This window comes from Drosophila sechellia, chromosome X (assembly GCF_004382195.2).
Source record: "Drosophila sechellia strain sech25 chromosome X, ASM438219v1, whole genome shotgun sequence".
NCBI lineage: Eukaryota > Metazoa > Arthropoda > Insecta > Diptera > Drosophilidae > Drosophila > Drosophila sechellia.
Genome location: NC_045954.1, coordinates 611,390 through 637,120, shown reverse-complemented (window position 1 = coordinate 637,120; position 25,731 = coordinate 611,390). Strand labels below are relative to the sequence as shown.

The window sequence follows — 25,731 nt, the reverse complement described above, 5'->3', positions numbered from 1 at the left end:
AATTGCACTGGGCAAGCAAGCGGATAAGCGGTGAAAAAGAGAGGAAAAACTGGGCGCAAAACTAGGGGGCTGAAATCACAGGATAAGGGGCCGCAAGCGATATAGCCACAATATGGGGGGGCACTGAAGAGGGAGACAGAGAGCACGGAATATAGGTAATTTGGTTTATTATTAATGAATATGGACGTCGAACGTCGAGCGCCTAAAAACATGCAACACAGCACAAAATGTCACACTGTGTGCCCTCTTCTGACCCCGCCCACATACCGTCGGAAATCCGTTGTTGAACATTCGCCATATGCAAATCTGAACAATATGCATAAATAATCGCCATGGGAAAGCATCTTTGTCAGCCATTCACATTTTGTTGCACATTTTTGTTAATGCGCTTACATAGACAAAGGAAATCGGGGGAAAACATCACGTTAGTTAATACGGCAAACAATTAAAATGGAAATCGTGTGTTGAATTAAATATGGTAAAGATGATGAGTGGGTGCTTGGGACTAAGCTCTAGAAACAGGATTTTACTATATGCGCCCAAAAAGCGCAGTGGCTTGCGTCTAGAAAATAATCTTTAAACATCTAGTTCAAAGTTTTTAGTTTTAACAATTCTTTTTGTTTTAACTATTTAAATTAAAAAAAAACCGATATATATATCGCAGGAATAGGGATACGTTTTGCCTCCCAAGTTTGCTGCGCACCCGATGTGCAATTTGACATTTCTCTCCTGAATTGAGCAGCCCATCGCAGTGCAGTTTCTTAATTTATTTTAATTGATTTTCACATCATTTATCAGCCGCGAAGCAGCAACAAACAGCATAACAACATTACAACAACAAGCGTCGAACACAGCGCACTCATCCAATTTGAAAATATTTAATGCGAATCGTTCTTAATCAATTTGTACAATTTTTAATGCGCACTGATGTGCATAAATGCTACATTTAATTTATGCAAACAGCAACAGCAGCAACAACACTTGGTGTCGATTTATTAAATATAAAAAAATATTTATTTATAGCGGCCAAAAAAATGAGTCCGAAAAATGACAAGAAAATGTTCATAAAATTAAATTACGGGCCCACCTGTCGTATGAGTTATATTTCAGTGAAGTCGCTCTGCACTGCACATATTGCATACACAAATATGCATAAAAACGCAGAGAACCGAATTAACCGACTTAAGCCCCATTGAAAGTTACCTAAAATCCGAAACAAAGTCCGAAGGCATTTTTAAATCTATCGAAATACAATTGAAATCAACCCGAATTTAATCGAACGCAACGAAAAACGAGCGATTGCGTGGCAATATCGATAAGGCATATCGATATCTTCTGAATTCATTGGAGGGCTAGTGTTTGCTTTTACTTAAGAACAGTATTTTGGTTTTGTGGCTTTCTACCACCGTTTGTTACTCTAGTGCTTCAGGGATTTTAGTTTTTTTGTGAATCGGTTTTGTATTTAGTGAAAAGTTCTTCATGTTTAGATTCCAGGCAATTTGTTTTGTTTCCTCGGCTGAGGAATTCGCCTGAAGACCGTTTCCATCCATTTGTCCGGGTGCCACTAACAAAATTCCATGTTTCCAAACTGGAGCCCTGTCCTCGGTCCATGTTGCCCGGCGGTTCGCCTACTTTGGTTGAAACCGCGCGCCAACCGAAAAATTTGTTTGCAGTTTTGGCTTGGCAGCGTGGAAATGGAAATGCATTTGACCACGTCAGAAAACGTGAAAGAAGCTAACAAGGATAACCGGGGCAGAGGTTGAAAGGATGGCCCTGTGACATACGTAAAGTTAGCTGCAGTTGCCCTGCATCCAAACGAAGAGTTTTATTTATGCGGCGGGCATATTCCACTATTTTTTTCCCCATTCCAGCAATATATCTGTGTGTTGGTCGGAGTCATGTCGCGTCATATAATTTAAGTAAAAATTTATGTCATCACAGCCAACCAGGCTTTAAGGACGGACACACACACGGAGTGACTTTATCAGGGTGTCCCCATTTTTTGGCTTATATAACAGTGAACAGTGATGCACTCAGCGCGCCAGCCAACCCCTTTGAATTCTATTGGCAGAAGGTGTCTGAATACTCGCATGTCCCTGCATGCTTTTTGGTTTCCCCTTTGAAGTTCTCGCTTGGCGACCCATTTTGCAGCTCCATGAATTGCCGTGCGACCCAGCCCACACACTACACACCACACACCACGCACCATCACATATTCAACTCAACTCCTTCTTCTCGCCAGGACAAGGACTCACGACTCCCCTTCAGCTGTCCCCTCGCCGCTTTCTTTAAACATTTTCGGTCGCACATTGTAGCTGCCTAATGAACACATGAATAAAATATGCGATTTGCTTAACTTTTGCCCGACTCCTGCATAAAGAGGGGGTAGGGGGGGTTGCAGTACCAGAACGATCATCCCCTTCGCCACCCAATTCCAATCCTTATACCAGGCCTGAGCCCGCATAAGCAATCTGAAAACACTGGCCTACAACATGAGTTTCAGAAAGTTTAAAACACTGCAAGACACCATTGACACATGGTGATCCTCATACGTTCATATATGGAATATCTGCTTGTACAACAAATACGAAAAAATTCCAAAAGGTTATATTTACACAGATATTTTTTTGAATCATGGGAAGAGTTAATAGCGAATAAGCAGTGATCGATCGATCACGTTTAGCTTGCAGTTCGTATGATAATTGATTTCATATTTGTTATACTTCAAGTCCCAATTTTTACCACCGTAGTTTGCTGCAGTGCAGCAGCAACAGTCTCATCAAGCAAAGTTGTTCGAGATATCCAAGGTGGTGCAGGTGGGAACCCAACTCCTGCACAATGGGGAATCCCACACACGCCGCCTGCAGCACATCGAGGGGCATCAAAGGGGATTCCTCGGAAAAGGGGCCATGAAGCGGAGGTTGGGCAGACGCAGATGGCTTCCTGGTTTATCTTGGGCGAGCAGACGGCAGCATCCGTCACTGCGATGCATCCAAAAATCGTTGAAAGTCACTCAACGGTTTAACAGGCATGGTGTGAAGAGGGGGCCGTAGTGATTTAAGTCGCAGGGGGTTAAGGGTGTTAGTCGGTATGGTCGGGTGGAGAAACTGTGGCACGCAGATGCCGTTTTACAGTGGAGGTGTGACGGCAAGATGGATAGACAGACGGATTTTTAGCTGCATAGATAGAAACAGGAATATGGGATATACAAAGAACGTATGTGTGTGCAGCCTAGCATCCTCGATTGTTCCTCGCTTCCTTTGCTCATTTTTTGCGTAACCGGAATGTTTGACGAATATCTATCTTCTGCCAAACGAGGGTCAACCTAAAAAAACTGAATTGAGAGTGACTTCCAAATGTCAAGCAAAGATTGTGAAAGAGGGGAACGTGTTGTCCTTTACTTTGTAATGTGTACTTTCCTGAGCGAATTAAATTCTGTGACCAACGCAATTGGACTGCCACGAAAATAATTCAATCCGCTTTCGATACTCGCCCCAGTTATTAAGCCACTATTCAACACTTGCACCTGATTCGCCACCCACCGTTTGCCCGGTGTTGCTAAATGCCCAACTGTTTCGTTGTTAATGGCGCCCAACGAGTGGCGCGTCCAATTGAATGTAAGTGCAGCCATTGGAGCAAGTGCCATACAAACAGGCGAAAAACAATGAAATCGCAAGGAGGAAGCTGCTTTGAAGCAATCGAGGATAAGAAGGAGAGCAGGACGAAGAGCCACGGTGGTTGCAAAAAGTCTGGCGCCAAGCGTTTGACGGCTACTAGAAAGCGATTCAATGGGCACGTTTGTGCTGGGAATGGATTTCCCATAGAATTAATATCACACCAAGAAAAAAGCGCGCCAAAAAAGCGTATTCCGATATGGGGATGAGGGGCTACCGGGGTAATACAGAGGCGTAGGGAATGTAGAACGGAAAACAGATACCCAGGCAGTCTACTTTTTCATGCGATTGAATTGCCAAGTGAAAATTCGAGAACATCTAGAAGCTCTGAAATGTGAGCACTAAAATGCACTCCAAGGAATTGCCATTTTTAAACCACTACTTTACTTTGCCTTCAAAGTAACATTCATCGTTATCAATTGTATTGTTGGATGAGTTGCCATTCTCAAAGTAAATCCGTAATAATTTCGACCCTAGGGTCACAATTCCCTATTGCATCCAACAACGATTAGCTATCGCAAGCCCTTAGGAACAAGATTTAAGTTCGAAAATGTAAACCAAACAAAAAACCAATTAAAGGAGTATTTGTCCTGAAGTAGTTTTTCTTTCAGTGACGCCTCATGTTGGGGCGATAATCTGCGAAGTCGGGTGGTGGGACAGGGGGCAACAAGTAGAAGGAAACGACTACAGCGCGGGGATGACAAGAGGACAAGGCCGAGACAAGCCAAAAACCAAAGCCAAGCCCGAGCCATGGCCTTAGCCAAGCGAAAAAGGTTAAGTGGAAAGCTGAGCCAAGGCTAAGTCGCTCCCCCGGAAAAGTGGGCGACTGGGGGCCGGGTGTAAGCCAGCCAGAGATTGACATAGAATATATTTTGGGATTTGCCACATGGCGCACAGGACCCCCTCAATTACAACTATTTGAAATGGCAAACTGAGCGAGCGAGCAGGGCTACGTGCCACTTGCTCCTCCTTCCACTGGCAACCCTTTGCCTTTCAAACAGGCCCTCAGTTCGTATGAGTGATTATACCCGTAACTCGTAGAGCAAAAGGGTATACTTGATTCGTTGAAAAGTAAGTAAGATCCTTTTGAGAAACCTACCGCCTTGCACCCGCCAGGAGCTGTCTTTGCTCTGCGTGCCCTATGGCCGAATCGTTGGCTCGCTGGTGATCGATACCTACGGATATATCCAGTTTAATAGTTTAACCGAGGCCAAGAGAGCCATAGAATCGCTCAACCTTTTTATATTCAAATCGAAGGCTCTCCGAGTCTCGAACGCCAGCATTAGCTCCCTCAAGGCCACTTTTTCTGGCATTGCTCGCCCGAATAGGAGGAGGATCGAGTGGTCTGATGCGGATGAAGTTATCCTCATGGAGCACTTTTAAAGAAGACCACAACAACTTAATACAACAACAGCACAAAAGCTGTCTGCACGAAGAACTGTTCGACTTTCTCCCTAAAAAGGAAACACCAACATAATTTAACTTCGTCCGAAATTTGGTCTGAAATAAACTGGAAGCATTGGATTAACCACACTTTTAAACCAATTTTCGAAATTTTTTCATAATTTCATTGGTCTTGTAATAATTTTCCATTGATTGCCGAAGATGCTGGAAATTCTGTTTACTTAATATTTTCTTATTATAAGTAGCAGTAGTCCGCCTAATTAGGCGGACTTTAGGCTCAAATCTCCGTTCATCCATGTTTGGCCGAATTTCGTACATTTCCTATTCAACCAGGATATGCGGTCCTTCGACCCCGATCCCACTCCATTGCCAGCCTTTTGTTTTACGGCCAGTCATCAAAATGCAGACGAGGCGTGACGACACGCAAACTCGTTGACGAACTGTTCGGAACTCGAGCTCCAGTCAGCTGGTGGTGGAGAAGTGGTCTCGGTCCCAGTGACTACCGATGCACTTGCTCTAATTGTGGCCGCTGCCACGCCAAGCGCCAAAAGTGGGCGGCCGGCCCAGGAGGAGGCCGTTGTAATTGGCTTTGTATGCGGGCCAAATTGGAGGAGATTTTCCATTGTGCCACGCCCAGGAGAAGCCGTGCTTGGCATTAAATGGAATTGATTAAATGCCTTTAAAGTAGATCGGAAATCCAGCTCAATTAAATTTAATTCTTGCCTCTGGATCTTGAATGCATATGTACGCCAACAGAAAGTTGTTGAACATATTATTTGCCTGTTTGTTAATATGAAATCAACACCTGCGTATTTCAGTTTGGCTCATGATACTGCAGCTTGATAAAGCTTACTGCAAACGGGTTAACAAAGGATTTTTAATTTTATTCCTCATCTAAATGGTTCATTTCGACGAAATTATTACCCTAGCAACGCCGCACGAAGAGCAAAGCCTTCGCAGATGCAGATCCCTGCTGACTACATTCACAGATTTTTTAATTGGGTTCAGGACATTTCCGGTCCGATGGCCAGAGTTGACAACTTTCGCTGCTTTTCGGAAAATGGAAAGCTGGCGCTGTGTCATATCTCAAGAGGAAAATGGAAAAGCGGGGGACGCAGTGGAAAAACATTGAAAATTGTTTGCAAATAAAATGCGAGTGAAATCTAGCGCACTCATTTGCAACAAAAGCAAGGCAAACAAATGCTAAACTATCGCAATTCACTGCCACTTCTACTTGAGAGCAAAGAGAGAAAACTGGGGAAATAGCGAGGTGAAAGGAGCTTTCCTTGGTGTTGTCCTTTATGGAGCAGCAGGATATCCTTGCAGGAGTGTCGAGCGGCAAACATCGAAATGCCGAGCGAAAAAATAAAATAAATTGTTCATTTAGCAAACAAGCGAACACACGGCAAATGGCAGGTGAGTGAGCTAAGGTGGCTGCTGGGTTTATGGGGGAAAAGGAGCAAGGAGCCAGGAGCCGGGAGCCATGCAGCTCTTTTTTTAGTCCCAGGCAAACGAATGACTTTGGATTGCATAACCCTGGCAGGCAGTCCCCAGCGTTCCGCCTCTGTGCCACTGCCAATAGTACACAGAGAAAAACAGGTCAAAAATAATAAGTAAAAGAGCAGCGCTTGCGAACCTATTTCGAACGGACAAGACAAATGAACTATCTATTCAACTATCTATTTGATATTATTTGATTTGAACACATCCACACTTTTTATTTTTATCTGTGTACTCCATCGACCGTTGACCATTTCCACTCAGTTTGGGTAATTGCATCGATGGGAATGTCTCAAACTTATTTCAATTTAGCAGAAATTGCACTCCATTCAAGGCTCTTGATATCTGATGAATTGTGTTATAAATTGATATCTACACAAATTCAATCCCAGGAGCAACGCAGCACCCAGGTTGCCATCGGAACATCTCAGCTCACGGCTGTATGTGGATGACTCTGACCTATAGCTGCCGTATGTGTTATTGATATAGATGGTTAGGCTCGAAACTTCATTTTTTCGATGTACTGATTACGTTTGCTTACGCAGGTGCTTGAGTCGAGCTTTATAAGCCAGCCGGATGAGGAGCCTTGAGTCAGAATCGCACGAGAATCGGCAATAGCTCTTCTTAGATAATGAATAATGAGCAACTACGCTGCCGGGGATCGGATGAGAATGGCTCCTCATCCCTTAATACCACCTACCTCCCATCATCTATCCGAAACCGCAGAAAATCTCGACACTCGCCAGATGACTTGAGGTTGCCGTGAGGTGACAGCCCAGTGCCAACCGAAGAGTCTGTCATTAATTTATGCACCAGCAACGTGTCATAATCCGGCCACCCCGTCGAAATTGCTCCTGCTCCTGCTCCTGCTCCTGCTTTCTCGTCTCTTTTCAGCTGGCTGTTCCGACATCAATTTCACTTTTATGGTTTTTGCACCCGGCCAAGTAACTTTGTGTGTGGTTTGCCAGGGCTGCGTGCTAATTTTGAATACTTTGTGGTGAGAGTTGCGGTTGGGTTTCTCCATGGGCAAGGGGTTGGGTGAAGGCTCAAAATATCCGAGTTGCTGTCAAAAAGTTCGCATAACTCACGTCTATTTGCAGGGTGGGGAACGGAACTGGCAGATACAATATGCACGCAGTCCCAGCAATGGATTGTTGGTCTAAATAGAACGAGTGGATAGGGTAACGACTCATTAGCCGAGTCCTAAGCCGCTTATCACTTTTCACTTTTGTCTGTGCAAGCCCGGCAGGAACTCAAACGGTCACGAAGTTTCCTGCCGGGTTTCCGGCTTGTCCATCATCCTGCACCCTCGGACCCCCGCGGCATTTACCGCCCTTTCCTCCTGCTTTTTATTTCATATTTTATGCCACAAGCTTATGCGACCTTCTGGCTGCCCGCATCTTTCGAAGCTCCTGCCCCTGCACCCGCTCCTGTTGCTGCCTTTGGAACCTTCCCTTCCTGCGTCGTTCAGGCAGCAGATGGCATAGTATTCATCTAAGGCAAACGTTTGCAGAGCCACCCGACTCCTTGGCCGCCCTTATATACATACATTGCACAACGAACCGAAGCTCTCTTGGCCAGTCAATCCAATCCTTAGCTGCAATTGCTTAAGTGATAGGAGCCCACTGGAGGTGGGAGACACTGGAGATGTAATTGCTCGAGCAGGTCCGAACAGCTGCTGCCAATCTTGGCAGGGCAGGGCAGCACTTCGTGCCGTGGAGTCCAGAGATGCGATGTGTGATCCCACAAATGATGGCACATAGTGAGGAAGTTCCGAAACTACATTTTTAACTTGTTCAACTTGAAACCTCGTGATGAGTATTTCCTGCCTACGGCATGCCCAACATGACGCACTATCGAAGCTAGTGTTCACCGTTGGAAACTTGATAGTCATTTTTTCTTACTCTGTACTCTTATGTAAATTTCGTGCACAACTGCTATTCCCTTGCCCGTTTTACACCCTTTCCGGTGCAAGTGTGTTTTTGAGTGTATGATTTCAGGAATTTGCATGGACGCTTTGCCGGTTCCGTTTCATCTTGCTCCACACACATTGCCTGCATAAATAGTCAGTGACCGATTCTGCTATTCTGCTATTACTCGATTGAGAATTCCGTGCAACAGCTGTCAGCTGAACTCTGCTGCTAATTGCAGCACAATATTCAGTGAAACGGATATTATATATCACACCCAAGCAAACATGGAGACAGTATGCAGATAGAAGCACAAAATTAGCCGCGGAGAGTCTTCTAAATAGAATAGAAAATTTGAATGGGCCTGTGGACTTGGATACTTCATAGCCTGACAGCTCATTGTACATTTTCTTCCGTAAATTTCCCCTATGCATTATGGCTTGGTGAAATCTTTTCGCCGAAAAGCGCTGCAATGAAACAGAGTAGTTTATGACGCCACAAACCGTGTGCAGCGCGCTCTGTTTGTGAGTGTGAGTGTTCCACATGGAGTCACCATCTGCTGGGCCACACGGCAGTGGACCAAAGCTTGCAATTGCTCTGCAAGATAATGTATAAGTATCGGGGAACGACGAACTATCGATCTCGTATTAGCTTTAGTATTTCACTATCTCCATCTCAAAATGCACTATGTTCTGAAAACGCACTGTTTATCTGACCTACAAGAACTGGCAGCAGATGGTGTCCGAAACAACACTAGGAAATTCTTTCGCAAGTCATTGGCCGCCGGAGTAAATAAAATTTTCGAATGGCATGGCGAAGATTTCGGAGGAGCATGGGGCGAGAATGGATACAGAATCATGATACGCCATGAACATTTCCATTTCATGTTCAAGTGCCAATGAAGATTCCAAAACTGCAGAAGCGGCAACAATAGCAATAAAAGTGTGCAGCCCCATATGCACCATAAGAAGTACATGCTTACCCAAGATCCGAGTACATAGGGATACTCTGGAGCGAGTGCATATAAATAGAATTACAAACTAAAGAGTTTGGAGGTGGGAGTAGGAACTACTTCAGTGGGACGTGATACCCAGCGATGGCTGTGCTCTAGCCTACAATAAATACGATCCAGTGCCAGTCGTGAGCAACTAATGATTCCTCCATGAATTATCCGAATTTTCCAAGCCCAACAAGTCGGTTGGGATCGAATCATCGTAACTACGCACATGAATTAAAGGCCAAGGGAAACAGTTGGCCAACAAAGTTGTCCCAATAATAAACAAAACGTTTCAGCAGAATCTCCACCGAGAGCCCATCCCCATCACCCTATTGAAAACCCTAGCCCTCAAGACTTTGATAGATGGGCCGACCGAAAGTTGCATTATTTACATATCCACTGGCGATGCGAGGGAATTTTCGGAAGAGATGATGCTTACACTGGCACACTTACACACTTGCACGCCCATGTATTTATACACTTACATATGTACTGGCTCACCCACATATCCAAATGTGTGGACACAGCATCCGCCGATGTGTGGGCCGCAGTCCAAGTCCTACTATAGCATCCCACGCATTCCCAGTGGAAGCCATAAATCTCGGGTTTTTTGCCGGGAGGGGTAATCCAGCACTCTGGTATTAATAGAGTCGAGTAGTGGAGTCCAAGTCGAAGTCTCCGGCAGATCCAAAGTTTGCTTGAGTCATCACAAATCAGGAAGCGACACTAGGTGGCCTGCTAAACGGGCGTCTCTCTTAGTGGACCAATTTGTGTCACTATAAAGATAAAGATTTCTTATTAGTATCGATATAAATTAACGAAATTCTGTACAAATAAAATTGAAGCGGTGCTGTACGACTTTCCTTCACTTTAATGACTATGGTGTAGGCTTTTCCCCATGCCATTGTTATATTTAGAAGAAGCGAGCTCTCTATGCAATCTTAATTACCCGGCTTGGCCCTTTGTTAGCCCCATCGACTAACTGTTGCATCCCTGCGAAAAGCTTAGCAACTCGTAAGTCAAGTGGAAGTAAATAGAAATCGCATCTAGACCAGCCAATTTCACCCCCTGTGATCCCCTGACGAGTTGATCCTGAGCATGAAATCCAAGCCTTTTATCACCCCGCCTACATTATGCCCCTAAAAAATTGTCTCGAGGCGAGGAGACTATTCCATTAGGGATGTAAGGGATGCGTTGGATGCACGACAATCAAACTGGGAGTGGGAAAAACAACATGCAATTAAAGGCAATTCAAATGTGCCTCCCATTTATTCGCCCACGCCACTGAAGCAAGGACGAAAAAGAGCAGGACCTGGAAACTTCCCAAGATGGGCAAACTGAGCGGAAAGCAACTGCCTGAATGAGTGACAGTCTTAATTACAGAGAGATTAGCATTGGCCTGGCCTGGCCAGGAGCTGAGAAGTGGAAGGAATCGGGCGAGCGGACTGGGAGCGGGGCCAGCAGCTGCTGAAGGAGCGGAAGAATCCACCAGGATGCAGACGTATTCAATGTCACGTTCCGGCGGAGGACGACGACTTAGACGATAAGAGGGCGCAGCCAGGTGAGTGTGGAGTGGCGATGGCACATGGCAGATGTGCCGGCAGGTGCACTGAAGGCAAATACATTTTCAATTACCTAATCATTTATAGCATACTTTCAGAGGCTACACATGATGATTGGCTAGATGCTATAAGTATCATTTTGCTTGGAGGACTTGAGGTGTGAAGCCAGTTGCATTCCCTGTGCCCCTGTTCAATTGAGAAATGCCAAAGCAGCATACCCTTTTTTCCCAGTGTATTTCTGCCTCCGATCTTCCGCTGTATCCTCTTCCTTGCACTTCCCCATCTCAGCTTTGTTTTCCCACTTTTTTGTGCAACCTTTTTTCGCTCCTTTGTTACATTTGATTGTCGCAAACGAAGTGGAAAAGCAAATGTTGCACAAACACACGCAGCAAGGGGATGGTGGGAGGGGGCGCTGTGTCCAAGGAAATGCACACTAATTACTCCTTGGCACTGCCAAGTTGGCTGGGGGTGTGGAAAGTCCTTTCTTCTTTTCCGCTCCTCTGCTCGGGCCGCTTTACAATTTTTTGGCTCCGCCGTGCGTTCTTTTCTTTGCCTTGGCTGCCTTTCACCTCAGTCTTTGACTCAAGAGCACAGCCCCTTTCTCCCCGTGGTAATTGAAATGGCGAGCCCCCTGGCTCCAAGTCGAACACAATAGCCACGCCCCTTGGCGCGCTGAGCCACCATAACTCACGAGGCAATTGGCGCTGCCCTGCTGCTTCGATTAAACTTCAATTGGCGCTTGTTTGCAATAAACAGATGAAATAGCATCCTTTGTATGCAAATTAATTAATATCAGTTACCTTTCGCACTCAGAAACTGTAAGAGGACCCTTAATACTTAAGCTCTTGCCCAGCACAATCAAAAATTGCTGTTTCCGAACAATTTGAGGACATAAGTTTGAGATCTGGACAACGCTCTACACCAACTGTGAGGCGCTATTCTTCGTTTTTTTCCATTTCTGGCTAGGGCCAGCGATCAATTCCAAAGAAAGTTTGGCACGGGCATCTAGCCAAGCCAAGTGCACACTCAAAGCAATTGTCCCCAAATATATTTTCCGCTCTGAAAGCTCCAAGTGAAGGTCCTTTGGCTACTTTGTTCAGCATTGGCAAACGAGACAACAAGGAAAACTTCGTGTGTAAAGTGTAAAAACTAAAAAAATTATCCTGTTTATATATCAGCGGACACCCAAAAAATTATATTTCAAATCAAATTATTTTGTTTCATTTTTAACTCATGTATACTATGTTGGAATTTTCTTAATGAGTAATCTGAAAATAAGAGTATTCTCTTTCAAAGTCTTCATAATTTCAAAAGCAAACAAAGACAAAGTTAATATTATAATAATAAATATTCCCTCGTTCTTCGATTCTTACAAAAGTAACAGCTTTCTTCCAAAATCCTAAAACCATGCTGTACCCCAGACGATATAAACAAAAGATATAGCGTCACAAATCTGATTTTCACACCCGTCGTAGCTTTTAAAAAGCAAAATGAAAAGCTTTTTAAGTGCTGCGAAGCGCACCGCATATGAGAAAATGCGTTGGCGCGCATTTCAATTGTACCAAGTATTACTTGCTATTCGCCGCCGAAAGCGTGATCTTAAAAATGTAGTTTCTATAGATAAGATAATCTAAGGTACCTTCTTTGGAACGCGCACAAGTGTACCGACTGGTTTATAAATGGCATGCGTCAATTTCAAACGCTTGCAAACGTTTCTTAACACAAGATACAAAATAAAGAGCGCTTCTCAATCTGAGAAGTCCTTGGACCCAACCCCTCCGCGAAAGCCCGCAAAATAGGCTGTTTGTGTTGGGTAGTTATATTTATTAAAGTGAAATCAAGTGTAGGTTAAAGAGAGTGTTACAATCTCGCATATGTATGTATATGAGATATATTTACGACAAAAGATTAACCCCGCGAATCACATCAGCAGCAGATCATTTATACACAATTCAAAATGAGTCCCTGCTGGGGTTAAAAAAATAAAATAAAATAATAAAAGTAGCAACTAAGTAAAGTTGCAATGCTGCAAATCCAACTCGTTCCCGCATCCCCTAGCTGTTTTCAACTTTATGTTGGTCCCGCGAAATGCCGCGCCTTACTTCTCCTCGCACCACTCGTTCTCCTTGCGCACCTGCTCCTCCTCGGCGGGCGAGAAGTCCTTTTTAATGTTGAAGGTCTTGCGTATTTCCTCGGGAGTCTTTCCCTTAATCATGTTTGCAACAGTCTTGCAGGTGAGCTCCAGGAGGCCCTTGATGTCCAGATAGTTCGCTGCCAAAATGAGCTCAAACAATGTGCCCTGGTCGACTTTTAGGAAATCTGCATCCCATGAGATAATGTCGTCTGTCCGCTTCTCCTTGCTCTCATCATCCTCCGTTGGCTGGGGGTCGTCCTTGTGGTAGTGCGCCCAGGTAAGCACCTTGCGAAGGATCGTCGAATTCACATTGGGCAACGGAACAATGGCATTCTCATCGTCCTCCATTCCGCAGTCCTCCAGCATGGTCTTGATGGTGCCGGAGCACTTGGCGATCTGGATATCCGTGTCAAAGATCTCCTCATCCGAAGATTGCAACTTGATGCTGGGCATTTTGGGCTTGTTTGGTTAACTTTCCTGCAGTTAGGTTCAGTACAAAATATTAGGTTCTGGTGGAGAAATGTGTTGCAGTGCAATCAGTGGGTTTTTTTACAGTGTGTGGATCCAAAAAATCATTTTAATGCGAAGCAAACATGCACCAAGTCGTCAATTATTGATAATATAAGCAACTAGTATGCAAGCAATCATTTGTGAATTTTGTATGTTCATATCCCTGCAGTTTGCAGTCGCTCTCTTCAAAATTGAAACTGACTAAAATTAGGTGATAGATGATTAAAATTTTTATTGCATTAACTTGCAGGTTATGCCTGTGTTCAAATCACCGTTATTTTCGTACGAAGATAACAGACGATCGAGCACTTTCGAGGTTTCTTTCGTGGTGATTCAACGATGATATGTTAAGAAAGGATAATGTAATGTGCAGGGATAATGTAGACTCGAAATATAGAGAACGGCACTTTCCAGAAATGCTCACACACACACATCCACTCACCCCCACACCAGCCGATTCTCCCACAGATGAATGCGTGCGTATTTTCGTTTTTCTTGTGGTTGCGAAAGCGTTCTTGCCTGCTATTTGTAGATTTTTTTTTTTATTTATTTTCTAACTAACCTTACGATGATGCCTTTAAACGTAGTTAAACTATTTCCACGCAGTCTCCAACTGGGATATAAACCAACACACCAAATTGACAATACTCACGTAAAAAAAAACGAAACTGCTTAAGTGACCAGATGGCGAAACTCTAAAAACACCACTAAACGTCTTTATCGATGGCACGAACAACAACTAGCCACAATGAACGCAAACTGGCGGGAACTAGGTCCACCTGGTAATGGTAACTTGCAGCAATGGTTGGTGGCGAAGTCGAAAGCGGAATACGCGTACGCATTGATAAATCCGAACACTTTCACTTTATTGCACAGTAAACGGAAATTAATTTCTCTGCAGAGGAACTACACCGATCCTTTCAAGTGACGAATGGAGAATGGTAAGTGTATCCGCTAATTGCAGTGGCACTTTTAATCGTAGCAATCGATGGTATTCAATTATCGATATATATCGCACTGACTTCAGTGGTCGAAGTATCAACGTCTTTTTACATCACTAATCCGAGTATCGCGGAAAAAAAGCAGCCGCATTTTGTAAACTAAGTCCGAATTAGAGCCAATACAAGTCCCGACTTATTCGTCAAGAGGATCGGCGGTAGCAAATAACAACAGCGACACTTGGTGCAAAATACGCCGAGGAGAAAGAAGTGAAAAAAGCATACATACATACGCACGTACACACGTCTCGCTCGTAGAGGGAATATATGTATATGCATACGGCTGGGTGTGCGTGTGCTTGTGTGTGCTACAGCAGCTTCTAGGCGTGAAAGAGCGAGGGATACATTCTCTTCCCATACTCTCGACTTTTGGAGCGTCGCGCGAGCGGGCGAGCGAAAGAGAGAGCACGAGACATGGACGGCGGTTGGAAGTTTTTGGGGAACAAAGGCGTCAAGAACTAAAATGATTTGGCACTGCAAGCGCGATTTATTTTGGGTACGCAGCCAAAGCCAAGCCATCCAAAACGGAGTCCAGCTCCCATCCAGTGTGTCGCCGTTTGTATTTGTGAGTCTCGACGAAAAGCCGTGGAAAAAGACGGACACACGCACAGTGAAGAGGCAGACAAAGCATCGTTTTGCGAGTTCGAGCGAGAGGCACAATAGCGCCTTAGTGAATAATTCATTTAAGGTAAATGCAGACAACAAATCGAAAAAGTGCATAAAAAGAATCGGAACAGCATGAAGTGCATAAACACAGCAGACTGTGCGTGCATGTGTGTGTGAGTGTGTGTAATAGGCGCCGCCATTTTTCGTTACCATGCAACCAGCCAGCGTCTAGGGTTGGCAACCGCTTTGAAATGCTGTTAACAACAAAAAATTGGCGAACTCAAATTACAAAACTACTTCCCCCCATTGAAATTTATTGTAAACACCCGTTTTTCGGTTAAACCGCACACAAGTGTACTTAATTTGCAAGCCTTTGCGCACTTGGCAACCCTTCATCCATTCTCACTGCGCATATGCCTCCCTCTCGCTCTCACCTGCGTTATGTGGCTATGCGTGTGTATGCGTTTGTAAACAGCTGAGAGAGCAATTTGCAAGCGACATTCGTTTCCATTCAGAACAAATCGACCAACAACAAATATTCAATTCCAGCCATGTTTCCCAGCACCACTCTCTTGTGTTTATGTTAGCTTATGTCCAGAAAGGTATTTCAGTTGTTGCACAGACTCAAGGAAATACAAGATTTTCAATTACTGTCTGCTGCGCATGCAAATCGATAAGACATTTTTGTTATGCTCGCGTTTTGTTCACCAGCATATACATATACGCGTACCCATCAATGTTAAATATTTTCGGCAGTGGGTGCATTCCAGGATTATCGAAGTGCCTTTTGTTTTTAGTGGATCAATACTTTTTTACATGTGCTTTCAAGTTAATTGATTTTTGTTAAACGTGTGTGGCTAAAAGGGCTCGGAATAAGTGCGAGCGAGAGGGATTGCTGTCGACGACATCAGTTACAAGCCCCCTCTCTCTATCTCTTTCAAACGCGAAGCCGTACGAATTAAAACTAAATTAGGGCCATTTTCAACGGAGCAAATTAAGCGAATATATTGCCAAATGCCAGAACAGATGTTTTGCGGATTGAGGATTATTGCAAGTCATCCAATCCTGTGAAAGAGAGTGTATGTATGGGTGGAAGACCTTTGCCTTTGTCCTAGTCTAGTCCTGGAAACATATGTCCATCTCGCTCTTTGTCGTGTTAGCAGACACAGCGGCGTTGCCAGATGTAATAAAAGAGCTTATGTCTGTCAGTGATTCAAATTCCAAAACAGCTGACAATTGCCGGGTTGATTGGGTTTGTTGGAATTGGTATATCTAAGATCGTATTAGCTGAGTATTCGAGTGAAAAATTGTGCATATTGTTTTGTATATACTTGTAATGTTGTTCGTCCCTTATCCTTGCAGATTGTCCTGCAGAATGGTCGTCGGCTCTAATCACACGCGGCGCGGTGAAACTGGCAGCAGATTTACAAACAGCAGCAGCTCAAACGGTGGCCGCACCGCTTCGGCCAGCAGTACCACCAGCGTAACGTCTTCACTAGCCACCAATTCCACGTCAACATCGACGGCTGCGGCTCTGTTGTCGTCCATGTCCCAGAAGAGCCATGGCCCTCCGCCATCCGCACCTCCATCTGCGCACCACCAGACGAACCAGCAACATCATCAGGTGGCCCACAGCCAGCCACTTGCCACCCATTACCAACAGACAAACCAGCACCCTAGCCACCATCACCAGTCCCATCAGTCTTCGAACGGCGGTGGCGGAGGATCTGCTGGATCAGGATCCGGATCTGGATCGGTGGTTAGTGGACTCAATGGTTGCAACGGCAGCGCCGTCAGTCGCCTATCGCAATCCACTGGGATGTCGCCGCGGGAACTGTCCGAGAACGATGACCTGGCCACATCGCTGATTCTCGATCCCCATCTTGGTTTCCAGACCCACAAGATGAACATCCGCTTTCGGCCCCTTAAGGTGGACACGCAGCAACTAAAGGCGATCGTGGACGATTTTATCCACACGCAGAATTACGATATAGCCATCCAACGCATCTACGAAGGGCCGTGGATACCGCGTCATCTCAAGAACAAGAACAAGATTGCCACCAAGCGGCTCCACGATCATGTAAGTCGAAACTTCCCGTTTTAACAATTTATATTTTTTTTTAAAGCATGGCTACTCGACTCTGTGGTGCATGGTACAATTCATATTAATCGAGATACCCATCTGCCCAATGTCTTCCAGATCGTCCGATACTTGCGCGTCTTTGACAAGGACAGCGGCTTTGCAATCGAGGCCTGCTACAGATACACACTGGAAGAGCAACGTGGCGCCAAGATTAGCTCGACGAAGCGGTGGTCGAAGAACGACAAGATCGAATGCCTGGTGGGCTGCATCGCCGAGCTGACGGAGGCGGAGGAGGCTGCTCTGCTGCACTCTGGCAAAAATGACTTCTCAGTAATGTATAGTTGTCGCAAGAATTGCGCCCAATTGTGGCTGGGACCGGCTGCCTATATCAACCACGATTGTCGCGCCAACTGCAAGTTTTTGGCCACCGGCAGGGACACAGCGTGTGTAAAGGTCCTGCGCGACATTGAGGTTGGGGAGGAGATAACCTGCTTCTACGGCGAGGACTTCTTTGGGGATTCCAATCGCTATTGTGAGTGCGAAACGTGCGAACGCCGTGGGACTGGAGCCTTCGCTGGGAAGGATGATGGCCTGATGCTGGGACTCAGTATGGGACTCGGCTTGGCTAGCAGTGGACCTGGTAATAATGGTGGCTATCGTCTGAGGGAGACTGACAATCGGATTAACCGCATCAAGAGCCGAGCCAACTCCACAAACAGCACCTCAAACAGCAACAGTAATACAAATGATTCCACTGGCCCCAGCGAGACTAGCAGCACAAATGGATTGGTGGCTTCTGGCGGAGCAGCCGGAGCAGGAGGAGGCACTGGTGGCGCGATGCTGTCCATACCTTCGCAACAATCAACTGTCGGCAAAGAGGCCACAGCCGCCGTCTCTTTGCTGGAAAAGAAACTTCCGAATGTTGTTGTTTCACCGCTGACCATGAAGGAGCTCCGACAAAAGGGAATGACTAAGTACGATGCCGAGATGATCATGGCCAACGCAGCTTATCAGCAGCAGCACCATCATCAGCATCATTTCCATCACCACCATCATCATCTTCACCATCACCACAATCATGGCCAGCATGCAAGTACTGGAGCCGAGGCCACAGCGGCTGTACAGCAAATGGCAGCCATGCAGAAACCAGGAGTTGGTGGAACAGGAGCTGCAGGAAATGCTGGAGCAACAACAGTGAGCAGCGTGGCCGCCGGAGCGGGCTCCGAGGTTAATGGTGGTCGTTCCACCAGTCTGCGCAAGTCTATGCGAGTTAACAGCACCAGCAGCAGCATTTCCACCGCCTCCGCGGACGAGGTGATCGCGCCCGTGGTCGCGGCGAGCATTCCGCTGCCCACCAAGGCACCGGTGGTTCTTATGCCGCGTTGCAAGCCCGCCCAGATGGCCATTGCCGCGCTGCACCAGAGCCAGCAGCGCCAGCTTAGACGTAGCGAACGCCAGAAGGAAAAGCTGACGGACGGTGAGAGCAGCGACACCAGCAGCGAGCAGCAAAAGAAAGAGCAGAAGCAGCAGGATCACCAACTGCCGCAAAAAATGTTCAGCCTGGCGGAGGAACCACAACCAGAGAAGCCGGAGGAGAAGCAACAGGAGCAGCAGAAGCGTGTGACGCGAAATAGTGCGGGAAGAGTAGGATTGGTAGCAAGATTAGCCACTGCCCATAACAATAACATTGCAACCACAACAAATAGCAGCAGCAGCAGCAACAAAGCAACAACGATTACAAATTGTAATAATCATAATAGTAATAATAGCAGTAGAATTAATCATAATTCAAATCTTAGCGGTAGACTTAGTGTTAAATCGAGGAAGCCAACACCAAGTGAGGCCTCGTCCATACCCTCATCCACATCATCAGAAAATCAGCAGCAGCAGGCAACGCGTCGCAGCTGCAGCCCGACTCCCGCCTACAAGAAGAACCTTTTGGCCAGCTTCGATCCCGATCCTCCCTCCACCCAAGGAATCAAGGAGCAGCTAAAGGACGAATCAGTTAGTTATTCGCCGGTCAAGCAGAAACGTAGCAGAAGGGCCGCTGCTCTGGCGGCAGCGCAAAGTATCCACTGCGAAGCGTTGGGCGGATTCCCTACCGGTTCTACTGGTGGCCACCGCAAGAGGGCCCAGGCCGGAGAACCTGCCACCTCATGCTCCTCTACAACCATTAGCAATGTTCAGCCCCTACTGAAGACTCCAGAGCGCAGGCTGAAGCTAACGTTGCGCATGAAACGCTCACCAATCCTAGACGAAGTAATTGAGCTCGGAACGAGTCTGAGCAACGGAGCAGCTGGTCGAGGTGCAGCTGGCTCCCATCGGGAAGGGACAGCAGGAGAGGGGTCAGCTAGAGGTGCGCTAAACTCAAATGGTATTGAATACGAGATACTGCGCATGGAGGGTATTTCAGAGCACGGCAACGATGACGATGAGGACGAGGAAGAAGAGGATGAAGAGCCAGCTGCCGTAGAAGAGGAGCCGCCGCCGAAGGAGGAGCTGCAGCTGGTCACCAAGAAGCAGAGAAAGAAACAGCGCAGCCGGAGCAGGAGCAGCCAACGCAGATCGCCGCCGCCAAGCAGTGTATATGGAACACCGCAGAAGAAGCGACTCCGCTTGATCTTTGGTAACGAATCCCACACCATAGACATTCCACCAGCAGCAGCAGAGGGATCGGGCAGCGGCTTGGATGACCTAAACAGCAGTGGAGGCGGTGGCGACGAGTCCTTCAATGCCTCCTACGCCAGCAGCACCAGTTTGACGGTTAATACATCCTCAAGCAGTACCAACTCATCCGGTGGAGTGGGAGGAGCTACCTCCACCTCTGCAGAGCCAGTGGATTCTTCCACAGTGGGACCACCCATTGCTGCCCAATCACCCTCATCGACGACCAGCAGCTCCTTTCAATCAGCCTGCACATCGACCACCAACAGCAACAGCTACTTTCCCAATGGCAAGCATCGAGCTGCTGGCGAGGACTCCTATGCGATGCACTACTACCAGCTGGGCAAATTTGCTGGAACCCCAAGTCCGGGACAGGGTCAGGCCATCGTGAGCAGCAGCAGTGGTTCGTCAGGAGGAGGAGGATCTGGAGCTGGCTTCCTGAGCATGCCCAAACACACATTCGGCACCTGTGCTCTGCTGGCCCCCACCAGTTTCGCCTGCCTGCAGAATCAGCCGCAGATTTGCCAGCAGAAAACCAGCAGCGGCGGAGGAGCAGGAGTGGTGCCCACCTCCACTTCAACGGGCGCAGTCACATCTCACCATCATACAAACAATCATCACGGCCAGAAATAACCAACGACTGATCTCCAAGCAAATTTACTAAGCACAGTTGCCATTGCCATGGGAAGAGGAGGAGCGCGTAGGGGGAAAGTACACGGCGAGGACATGGTGGAGCACCAGGTGCAGAGAAGCAGGAATAACAAGGGATGGAGACTGAGAATGGCTGCGCTGCTGGCGTCGTTGCCTTTGCTGCTGCTGATTCCTAGCACCTTATAGAAACCGTAGGCTTAGATCTTAGTCCAAGTATATGATCCCTGATATACCCGCCATGGGTTTTCATATTCGGGAAGCAAAGCAACAGGCTGACCAATTTGTTAATGCGAATCCGGATATATACCAGATTGTAACTTGTTTTGTTTTTGCTTTCTTTTCCATTTCTCTCTTTCTCTTTGTGATTACTCCCCGTTTCTCCCTACCCTTTTACTTTGTGTCCGCGTTGCATGTGGCGCGTGTGTGTGTGGTGTGCTTTTATTTTGCAGGTGGCAGTCAGAATCGTAGAAGTAGGAAAAGGTCGCAGCAAAGAGCAGCGTGTTGCAAACACGATAGAAGCATCAGCGGGAGCAACAGGAGCAGCGGCAACATCGGCAGCAGCAACAGCAGCACCACCACCACCAGCAATTTGATAGTTAAACGGCTAAGAATAGAGTTAAATCGCATTGAAATCATGTACAGTTGAGAACTAACCGACCTAAACAGCGGACGAGCAGCCCAGGAGAACCTGTGAGTCAGAATGGGAGGATTTAGGACGCAATTAGCAGAGGATTTAGACGCCTTGCATCCCAAACCCAACCCAACTTTACACCAAGCATGCCCCTCTGTTGCAAGATAATGAAACAACCACATAGTCGAGGATACTTGGGACTCCCACCCCACAATAGCCAAACAAGAAAACAATAGCGCAGCAGCGGCAACCAGAACAGCAATATATAAACAATAACATATATGCATGGTGTATATACAAGATATACAAGACAAACTTAATGTTAATTACTACAAAGCGAGCTGGTTGAAGAGGCCGAAAGGAGGAGGAGCTTACACTTTCACATACATATAACAATAACAATGTATATAAACCAAAAAGCGGGAAATTTAATTATAAAGCAAGCGAAAACGATTGAACAGAAGATTCAAATAAAACGCTTAATACAACTCGATACAAGTGGTGGTTCAAGGGGTTCGACGGACCATGCAATCTGGTTTAATTCACGTGAATCCAAAACAACTCGCACTCCCTGCCCTTCGTTTCATTGCCAGCTTATTGTTCATTTTGTTCTCTGTGAAGTTTAGTTTTTAAAAGGCGACAGACTAAAACTACACCTATACCATCACAACCACACACACACGAAGTAAATTCGATGATTTTTTAACGACATAATTATTTTTTGTTTACCTATAAGTTTAGTTTGTAGCGTATGCAATTAAACATTAATCATATTTGATATATACCATATACTTTATTCATATCTGTAACTAATGTGTATTATTTTCTAAGCTGCCGCGGCCGCAAAACATTCATAATAAACTAAAAAGAACATTTAGTTTTTACAAACGCAGCTCTTTCTTTGCATCGACTGATTTTGATTTGTTTGTACGAAACTACTTTCATATATCTAAACAGCCTGATCTGGGAATGGAGCTGGTCACGACGCATACAGTTAAGCAAAACTAGCCTATTTTCAACTTTATCCTGCTTCTAGCCAGATTTATGTATACTCCTCAATTGCCATCCAAGGATAACTGAACAGAGCTACATTTATGGAACCCAATGACTAAGCATATTTTTTGCCAGACATGAGTTATATACTCTGAAAATTTAGGCACGGCTAGCTAGTTGATTTCGCGGTGAGATGCCATCGTCGCAGTGAATACCGAATCCAAGCGGGAAAGGTAGAAACATCCGTCTGGTCTTCTCCATCATCTACAGCTTTTATTTAACGCGTTACAAAAACGTGCGCTTTCTGGGGAGTCTCGGGAATCGGTAACTGTGCTTGTGAAGGCCAGCAGTTCACGAGACTCGCCCCACTAGCTTAAGATCTAAAAAGGTATTTAAATTAATTAATGTCCAGATGAAGCAGGCCGCCATCATCTAGCTTGCGGGATGGTAAGGCTACTCGGGAGTAGTTGATCTGAAGTGCTGCTCCCTCCATCTGGTGTCTAGGGTGTTTTGTAGATTTTAGTGGCCGTACTTCTGGAAATCCCACTCGCGGTTGTCCAGTGGGCACACCTGGCGCGTCTTTAGCCAGCGAGAGATGCAGTGGAAATGGAAGGCGTGGTTGCAGACGCCCCAGGCCACGGTGCACTCCTCGCTAGTAGCGGACGCCTGGTTCGCCTGGCACTCGATGCACAAGTCCATGATGTGGTTGCGGCAGATGGCGCAGTTGTCCACTACGATGTCTGTACGAAAGAAAATGGAATGCGTTTAATTCCCCGAGTCGGAGCACTAAAATCAGCATTACTACTTACCCCAGGCCCACAATGCCACGGCGTTCCACTATTTTCGACGAAGCGGAAAGGAGGAGATTGTTACCATCAGTACATTTAATGCCAATGACACGCTTTTTTGCTGACCACTCACCTTCTTCACCTCAAAGCGCTTCTTATCGCCCTTGCTGCTGCTGGAGGGAACCTCGTATCCATCCTCGTCGACTTCCATGGTGGAAATATACTATTTGTCCTGACAAACCGCTCGCAACGCAAATGCAATATTGCAATCTTCACAACTAACGCAGTTTCGGCTTTTCTGTTCCGATTCGTTTCGTTTTCGCAATTGATGCTCAAGCAGTGTGACCGCCGCTTTTTCTCGTAGAAATGGCATAACATCGACGTCTTCGATGTTATCGAAAAATCACTATCATCGATGTTTTTCGAGGAATTATTGATGTTTTTACATTTCTACTGCGCATCAAAGTAGAAAAGTGCATAAATTGTAAGTATAAATTAATTTTTTATATTTTTTAATAGAATTTCTAATAGCATATTGCAAATTTATTGTGAATTGCTGTTGGTTTTGGCTGGCGTTGTGGAAGACGTGGATAAATATCTGAAATGTAAGTCTTGAACTCCCGAATAAGGGTTGCACGGTTGCACATGTTCAAGCAATATGTTCAAAGCATCGATATTTTTCGCCAAAAACATCGGAAACATCGTTTGTCGGCCAACAAAATAATCCAAATTTTGAATGTTGTGCATATGGTATACCGATCAAATTACAAAAAAGTAAAATCGAAGAAATATCAAAACATTTTTCAAAAGTGTGGGCGTGGCACTTTTGGGCGGCATTAGAGTAGGCCCTGCGACTATGTGTCCGGAAGCTGCATGCTTAATCTCAACAGTCTTGCTTTTATGGTTCCATGTCAGATGGACATGGACAGTTCGACTCCGCTATTGATCCTGATCAAGACTACATACATACATACTTTTAAACGTTTTACTCTAAAAGTAAAAACTATCAACTTTATCCATAATTACAAAATTGTATTTTATTCATTAATTGTTGGTACTACAGTACACCAAGTACTTTTTGAATTATGTTCTGTTCGGCAATTAGCCCGTTTACGAAGAGTAAAAGTTGCAATAAATTAGATTGTTCAAATTCAGGGCTCCGGCCTTCCTGCACTTGAGCCACCTCTTCTGCTAGGAGGCGCCGCCCGCTTTGTGGCCATTGCCCTTTTCCCGCTTGACTATCGGCAGCCGCGTCCAGATGTAGCCGCCCGATCTCTGGGCAGTGTACTCATCCACGTCTGGCAGGGGAAACGGGGTGCTTCGGTCGAAGTAGTAATTGCTGGGAGCATGCATAACGAACTCCAGGTAGCAGAGTTTCCGGGACAGCTCCTCATCGGGTCCTGCAGGCACGGGATTTAAGCAAAAATACAATTTAAATAACTTTGGGTAGCAGGCAGGAGGACAGGACGGGCATACCGATCAGGTAGGTAGGGGGATCGAAGCCCTCCTGGGGATCCGGACTGTCCTGCGTGGGAATCAGCCAGGTGAGGAAGGCGGACTTCTCGCAATAGGCGTCTACAAGCAGACCGCGTATCTGGGCGTAGTACAGATTCTGATCGCTGTCCACAATGCTGACGATATCCCCTATTTGTATATAGCTGCCCTTATGGAAAAGGCTCCTCACGAACCTGGTGCTTGCCTGCACCTTGGGAGTCTTCTGTGCTGGTTTCTTGAAAAGAGCGCGGCGATTACGGGCCCCAGTGGTCCCGCCTGTGCCCGCTGGACCGGACTTCCCATGCTTGTTGGTATTACTAGGATGGGCGCCAGCGCCCGCGAGGTGCACTGAGCTGCCGGTGGAACCATTCGCCCCGCTATTGTGGCCATTTGACTGGCTACTGCCGCTTCCGGGAGCGCCCTTGCCCGTTTGCTTGGCCTTGAAGCGCGTGCTCTTCCGCAGACGCTTTATTATCGTTGGGGAGCGCGTGGGCGCCTGGTTGGCTGTGCCATTTAGACTGCTACGGGTGATCTTGCCCGCAGTTCTCTGGCTGGTATTCGTAGCTGTCTCCGGTGAACTGGGCGCGACTTCCTCCTGAGTCTGAGTCTGTGGCTGCGACGGCGGCTTCACTGGCTTGTCCTCCTCCTCGATTTTGATGGCTGGGCTGGGCGGTTGCAGGAAACTGTCTTCCAATGGCTTCTGGTCCTGCGCGTCCTCCTGCTCCTCCTCCTCCTTTACATCCTTTTTCCCCGGTTTCGTTTTGGAATCAATCGGCTGCTCCAGCTCGTCCACCGTTGGCATCCGTTCGCTAGTGGTAAGATCGTTGTCTATCTCCATGTCCACGTCCATGTCGGTGGAGTCCTTCTGTGGCTCGCAGGAGTAGGAGGAAGCTGCGACAATGGAGGCCACCGCCAGCTCTCCGGCGGCTTCTGCTTGGAGGCCGTCGTTCGCGATTGACACCTGATACGTGGGACTGACGCACTTGCTTAGGTCAGCGTCGGTTGACATGGCTAATCCATGAAACGATCGGTTAGCCCTTATTCAGATTGTAGTGATTTTCAAATCATTAAATGTACTTGTGCTCCTATGTAAAACAACGTAGTGTGTGTAGTATGTTTTTGTTACACCAGT

General features: G+C 46.4%; 4 protein-coding genes and 1 long non-coding RNA gene across 8 annotated transcripts; 2 read left to right on the top strand and 3 right to left on the bottom strand.

The window, feature by feature from the left end:
* Window positions 1-12,850: 12,850 nt before the first annotated feature.
* Window positions 12,851-14,576, bottom strand: LOC6615888 (S-phase kinase-associated protein 1). Of its 3 annotated transcripts, none has more exons than XM_032726527.1 (2): window positions 14,344-14,576; window positions 12,851-13,658 (listed from the first exon to the last, which is right to left on the bottom strand). In XM_032726527.1, the coding sequence occupies exon 2, from the start codon at window positions 13,632-13,634 to the stop codon at window positions 13,146-13,148; it is 489 nt and encodes a 162-aa protein (XP_032582418.1). In that variant the 5' UTR covers window positions 13,635-13,658; window positions 14,344-14,576; the 3' UTR covers window positions 12,851-13,145. The 3 variants fall into 3 exon arrangements, with proteins under 3 accessions (XP_032582418.1, XP_002040258.1, XP_032582419.1); XM_002040222.2 differs by lacking the exon at window positions 14,344-14,576 and adding an exon at window positions 14,254-14,337; XM_032726528.1 differs by lacking the exon at window positions 14,344-14,576 and adding an exon at window positions 14,134-14,208.
* Window positions 14,577-14,724: 148 nt separating this feature from the next.
* Window positions 14,725-22,201, top strand: LOC6615887 (histone-lysine N-methyltransferase Suv4-20). Of its 2 annotated transcripts, XM_032726526.1 has the most exons (4): window positions 14,725-15,377; window positions 16,658-17,375; window positions 17,496-19,122; window positions 21,143-22,201. In XM_032726526.1, exons 2-4 carry the CDS (start codon window positions 16,671-16,673, stop codon window positions 21,337-21,339), a joined length of 2,529 nt encoding a protein of 842 aa, XP_032582417.1. In that variant the 5' UTR covers window positions 14,725-15,377; window positions 16,658-16,670; the 3' UTR covers window positions 21,340-22,201. The 2 variants fall into 2 exon arrangements, with proteins under 2 accessions (XP_032582417.1, XP_002040257.1); XM_002040221.2 differs by lacking the exon at window positions 21,143-22,201 and having other exon boundaries at window positions 14,727-15,377; window positions 17,496-21,015.
* A 362-nt stretch (window positions 22,202-22,563) lies between these two features.
* Window positions 22,564-23,471, bottom strand: LOC6615886 (RING-box protein 1A). The gene is made up of 3 exons (XM_002040220.2): window positions 23,239-23,471; window positions 23,127-23,154; window positions 22,564-23,057 (listed from the first exon to the last, which is right to left on the bottom strand). The coding sequence occupies exons 1-3, from the start codon at window positions 23,314-23,316 to the stop codon at window positions 22,837-22,839; spliced, it is 327 nt and encodes a 108-aa protein (XP_002040256.1). The 5' UTR covers window positions 23,317-23,471; the 3' UTR covers window positions 22,564-22,836.
* A 50-nt stretch (window positions 23,472-23,521) lies between these two features.
* On the top strand, window positions 23,522-24,259 carry LOC116802328. The gene is made up of 2 exons (XR_004362691.1): window positions 23,522-23,589; window positions 23,690-24,259. It is a non-coding gene; the product is annotated as an uncharacterized LOC116802328 (long non-coding RNA).
* Window positions 24,117-25,718, bottom strand: LOC6615885 (GATA zinc finger domain-containing protein 1). Its single transcript, XM_002040219.2, has 2 exons — window positions 24,582-25,718; window positions 24,117-24,505 (listed from the first exon to the last, which is right to left on the bottom strand). The coding sequence occupies exons 1-2, from the start codon at window positions 25,606-25,608 to the stop codon at window positions 24,297-24,299; spliced, it is 1,236 nt and encodes a 411-aa protein (XP_002040255.1). The 5' UTR covers window positions 25,609-25,718; the 3' UTR covers window positions 24,117-24,296.
* Between the last annotated feature and the right edge of the window lie 13 nt (window positions 25,719-25,731).

Bases quoted from the DNA above. Each gene is read 5' to 3' on its own strand.
- LOC6615888 (XM_032726527.1), bottom strand. From the start codon at position 13,634: ATGCCCAGCATCAAGTTGCAATCTTCGGATGAGGAGATCTTTGACACG.
- LOC6615887 (XM_002040221.2), top strand. From the start codon at position 16,671: ATGGTCGTCGGCTCTAATCACACGCGGCGCGGTGAAACTGGCAGCAGA. The intron at 17,376-17,495 runs GTAAGTCGAAAC...AATGTCTTCCAG, and splicing joins CCAAGCGGCTCCACGATCAT to ATCGTCCGATACTTGCGCGT.
- LOC6615886 (XM_002040220.2), bottom strand. From the start codon at position 23,316: ATGGAAGTCGACGAGGATGGATACGAGGTTCCCTCCAGCAGCAGCAAG. The intron at 23,155-23,238 runs GTGAGTGGTCAG...CGTCGAAAATAG, and splicing joins AGCGCTTTGAGGTGAAGAAG to TGGAACGCCGTGGCATTGTG. The intron at 23,058-23,126 runs GTAAGTAGTAAT...TCTTTCGTACAG, and splicing joins CGTGGCATTGTGGGCCTGGG to ACATCGTAGTGGACAACTGC.
- LOC6615885 (XM_002040219.2), bottom strand. From the start codon at position 25,608: ATGTCAACCGACGCTGACCTAAGCAAGTGCGTCAGTCCCACGTATCAG. The intron at 24,506-24,581 runs GTATGCCCGTCC...CCGTGCCTGCAG, and splicing joins TCCCCCTACCTACCTGATCG to GACCCGATGAGGAGCTGTCC.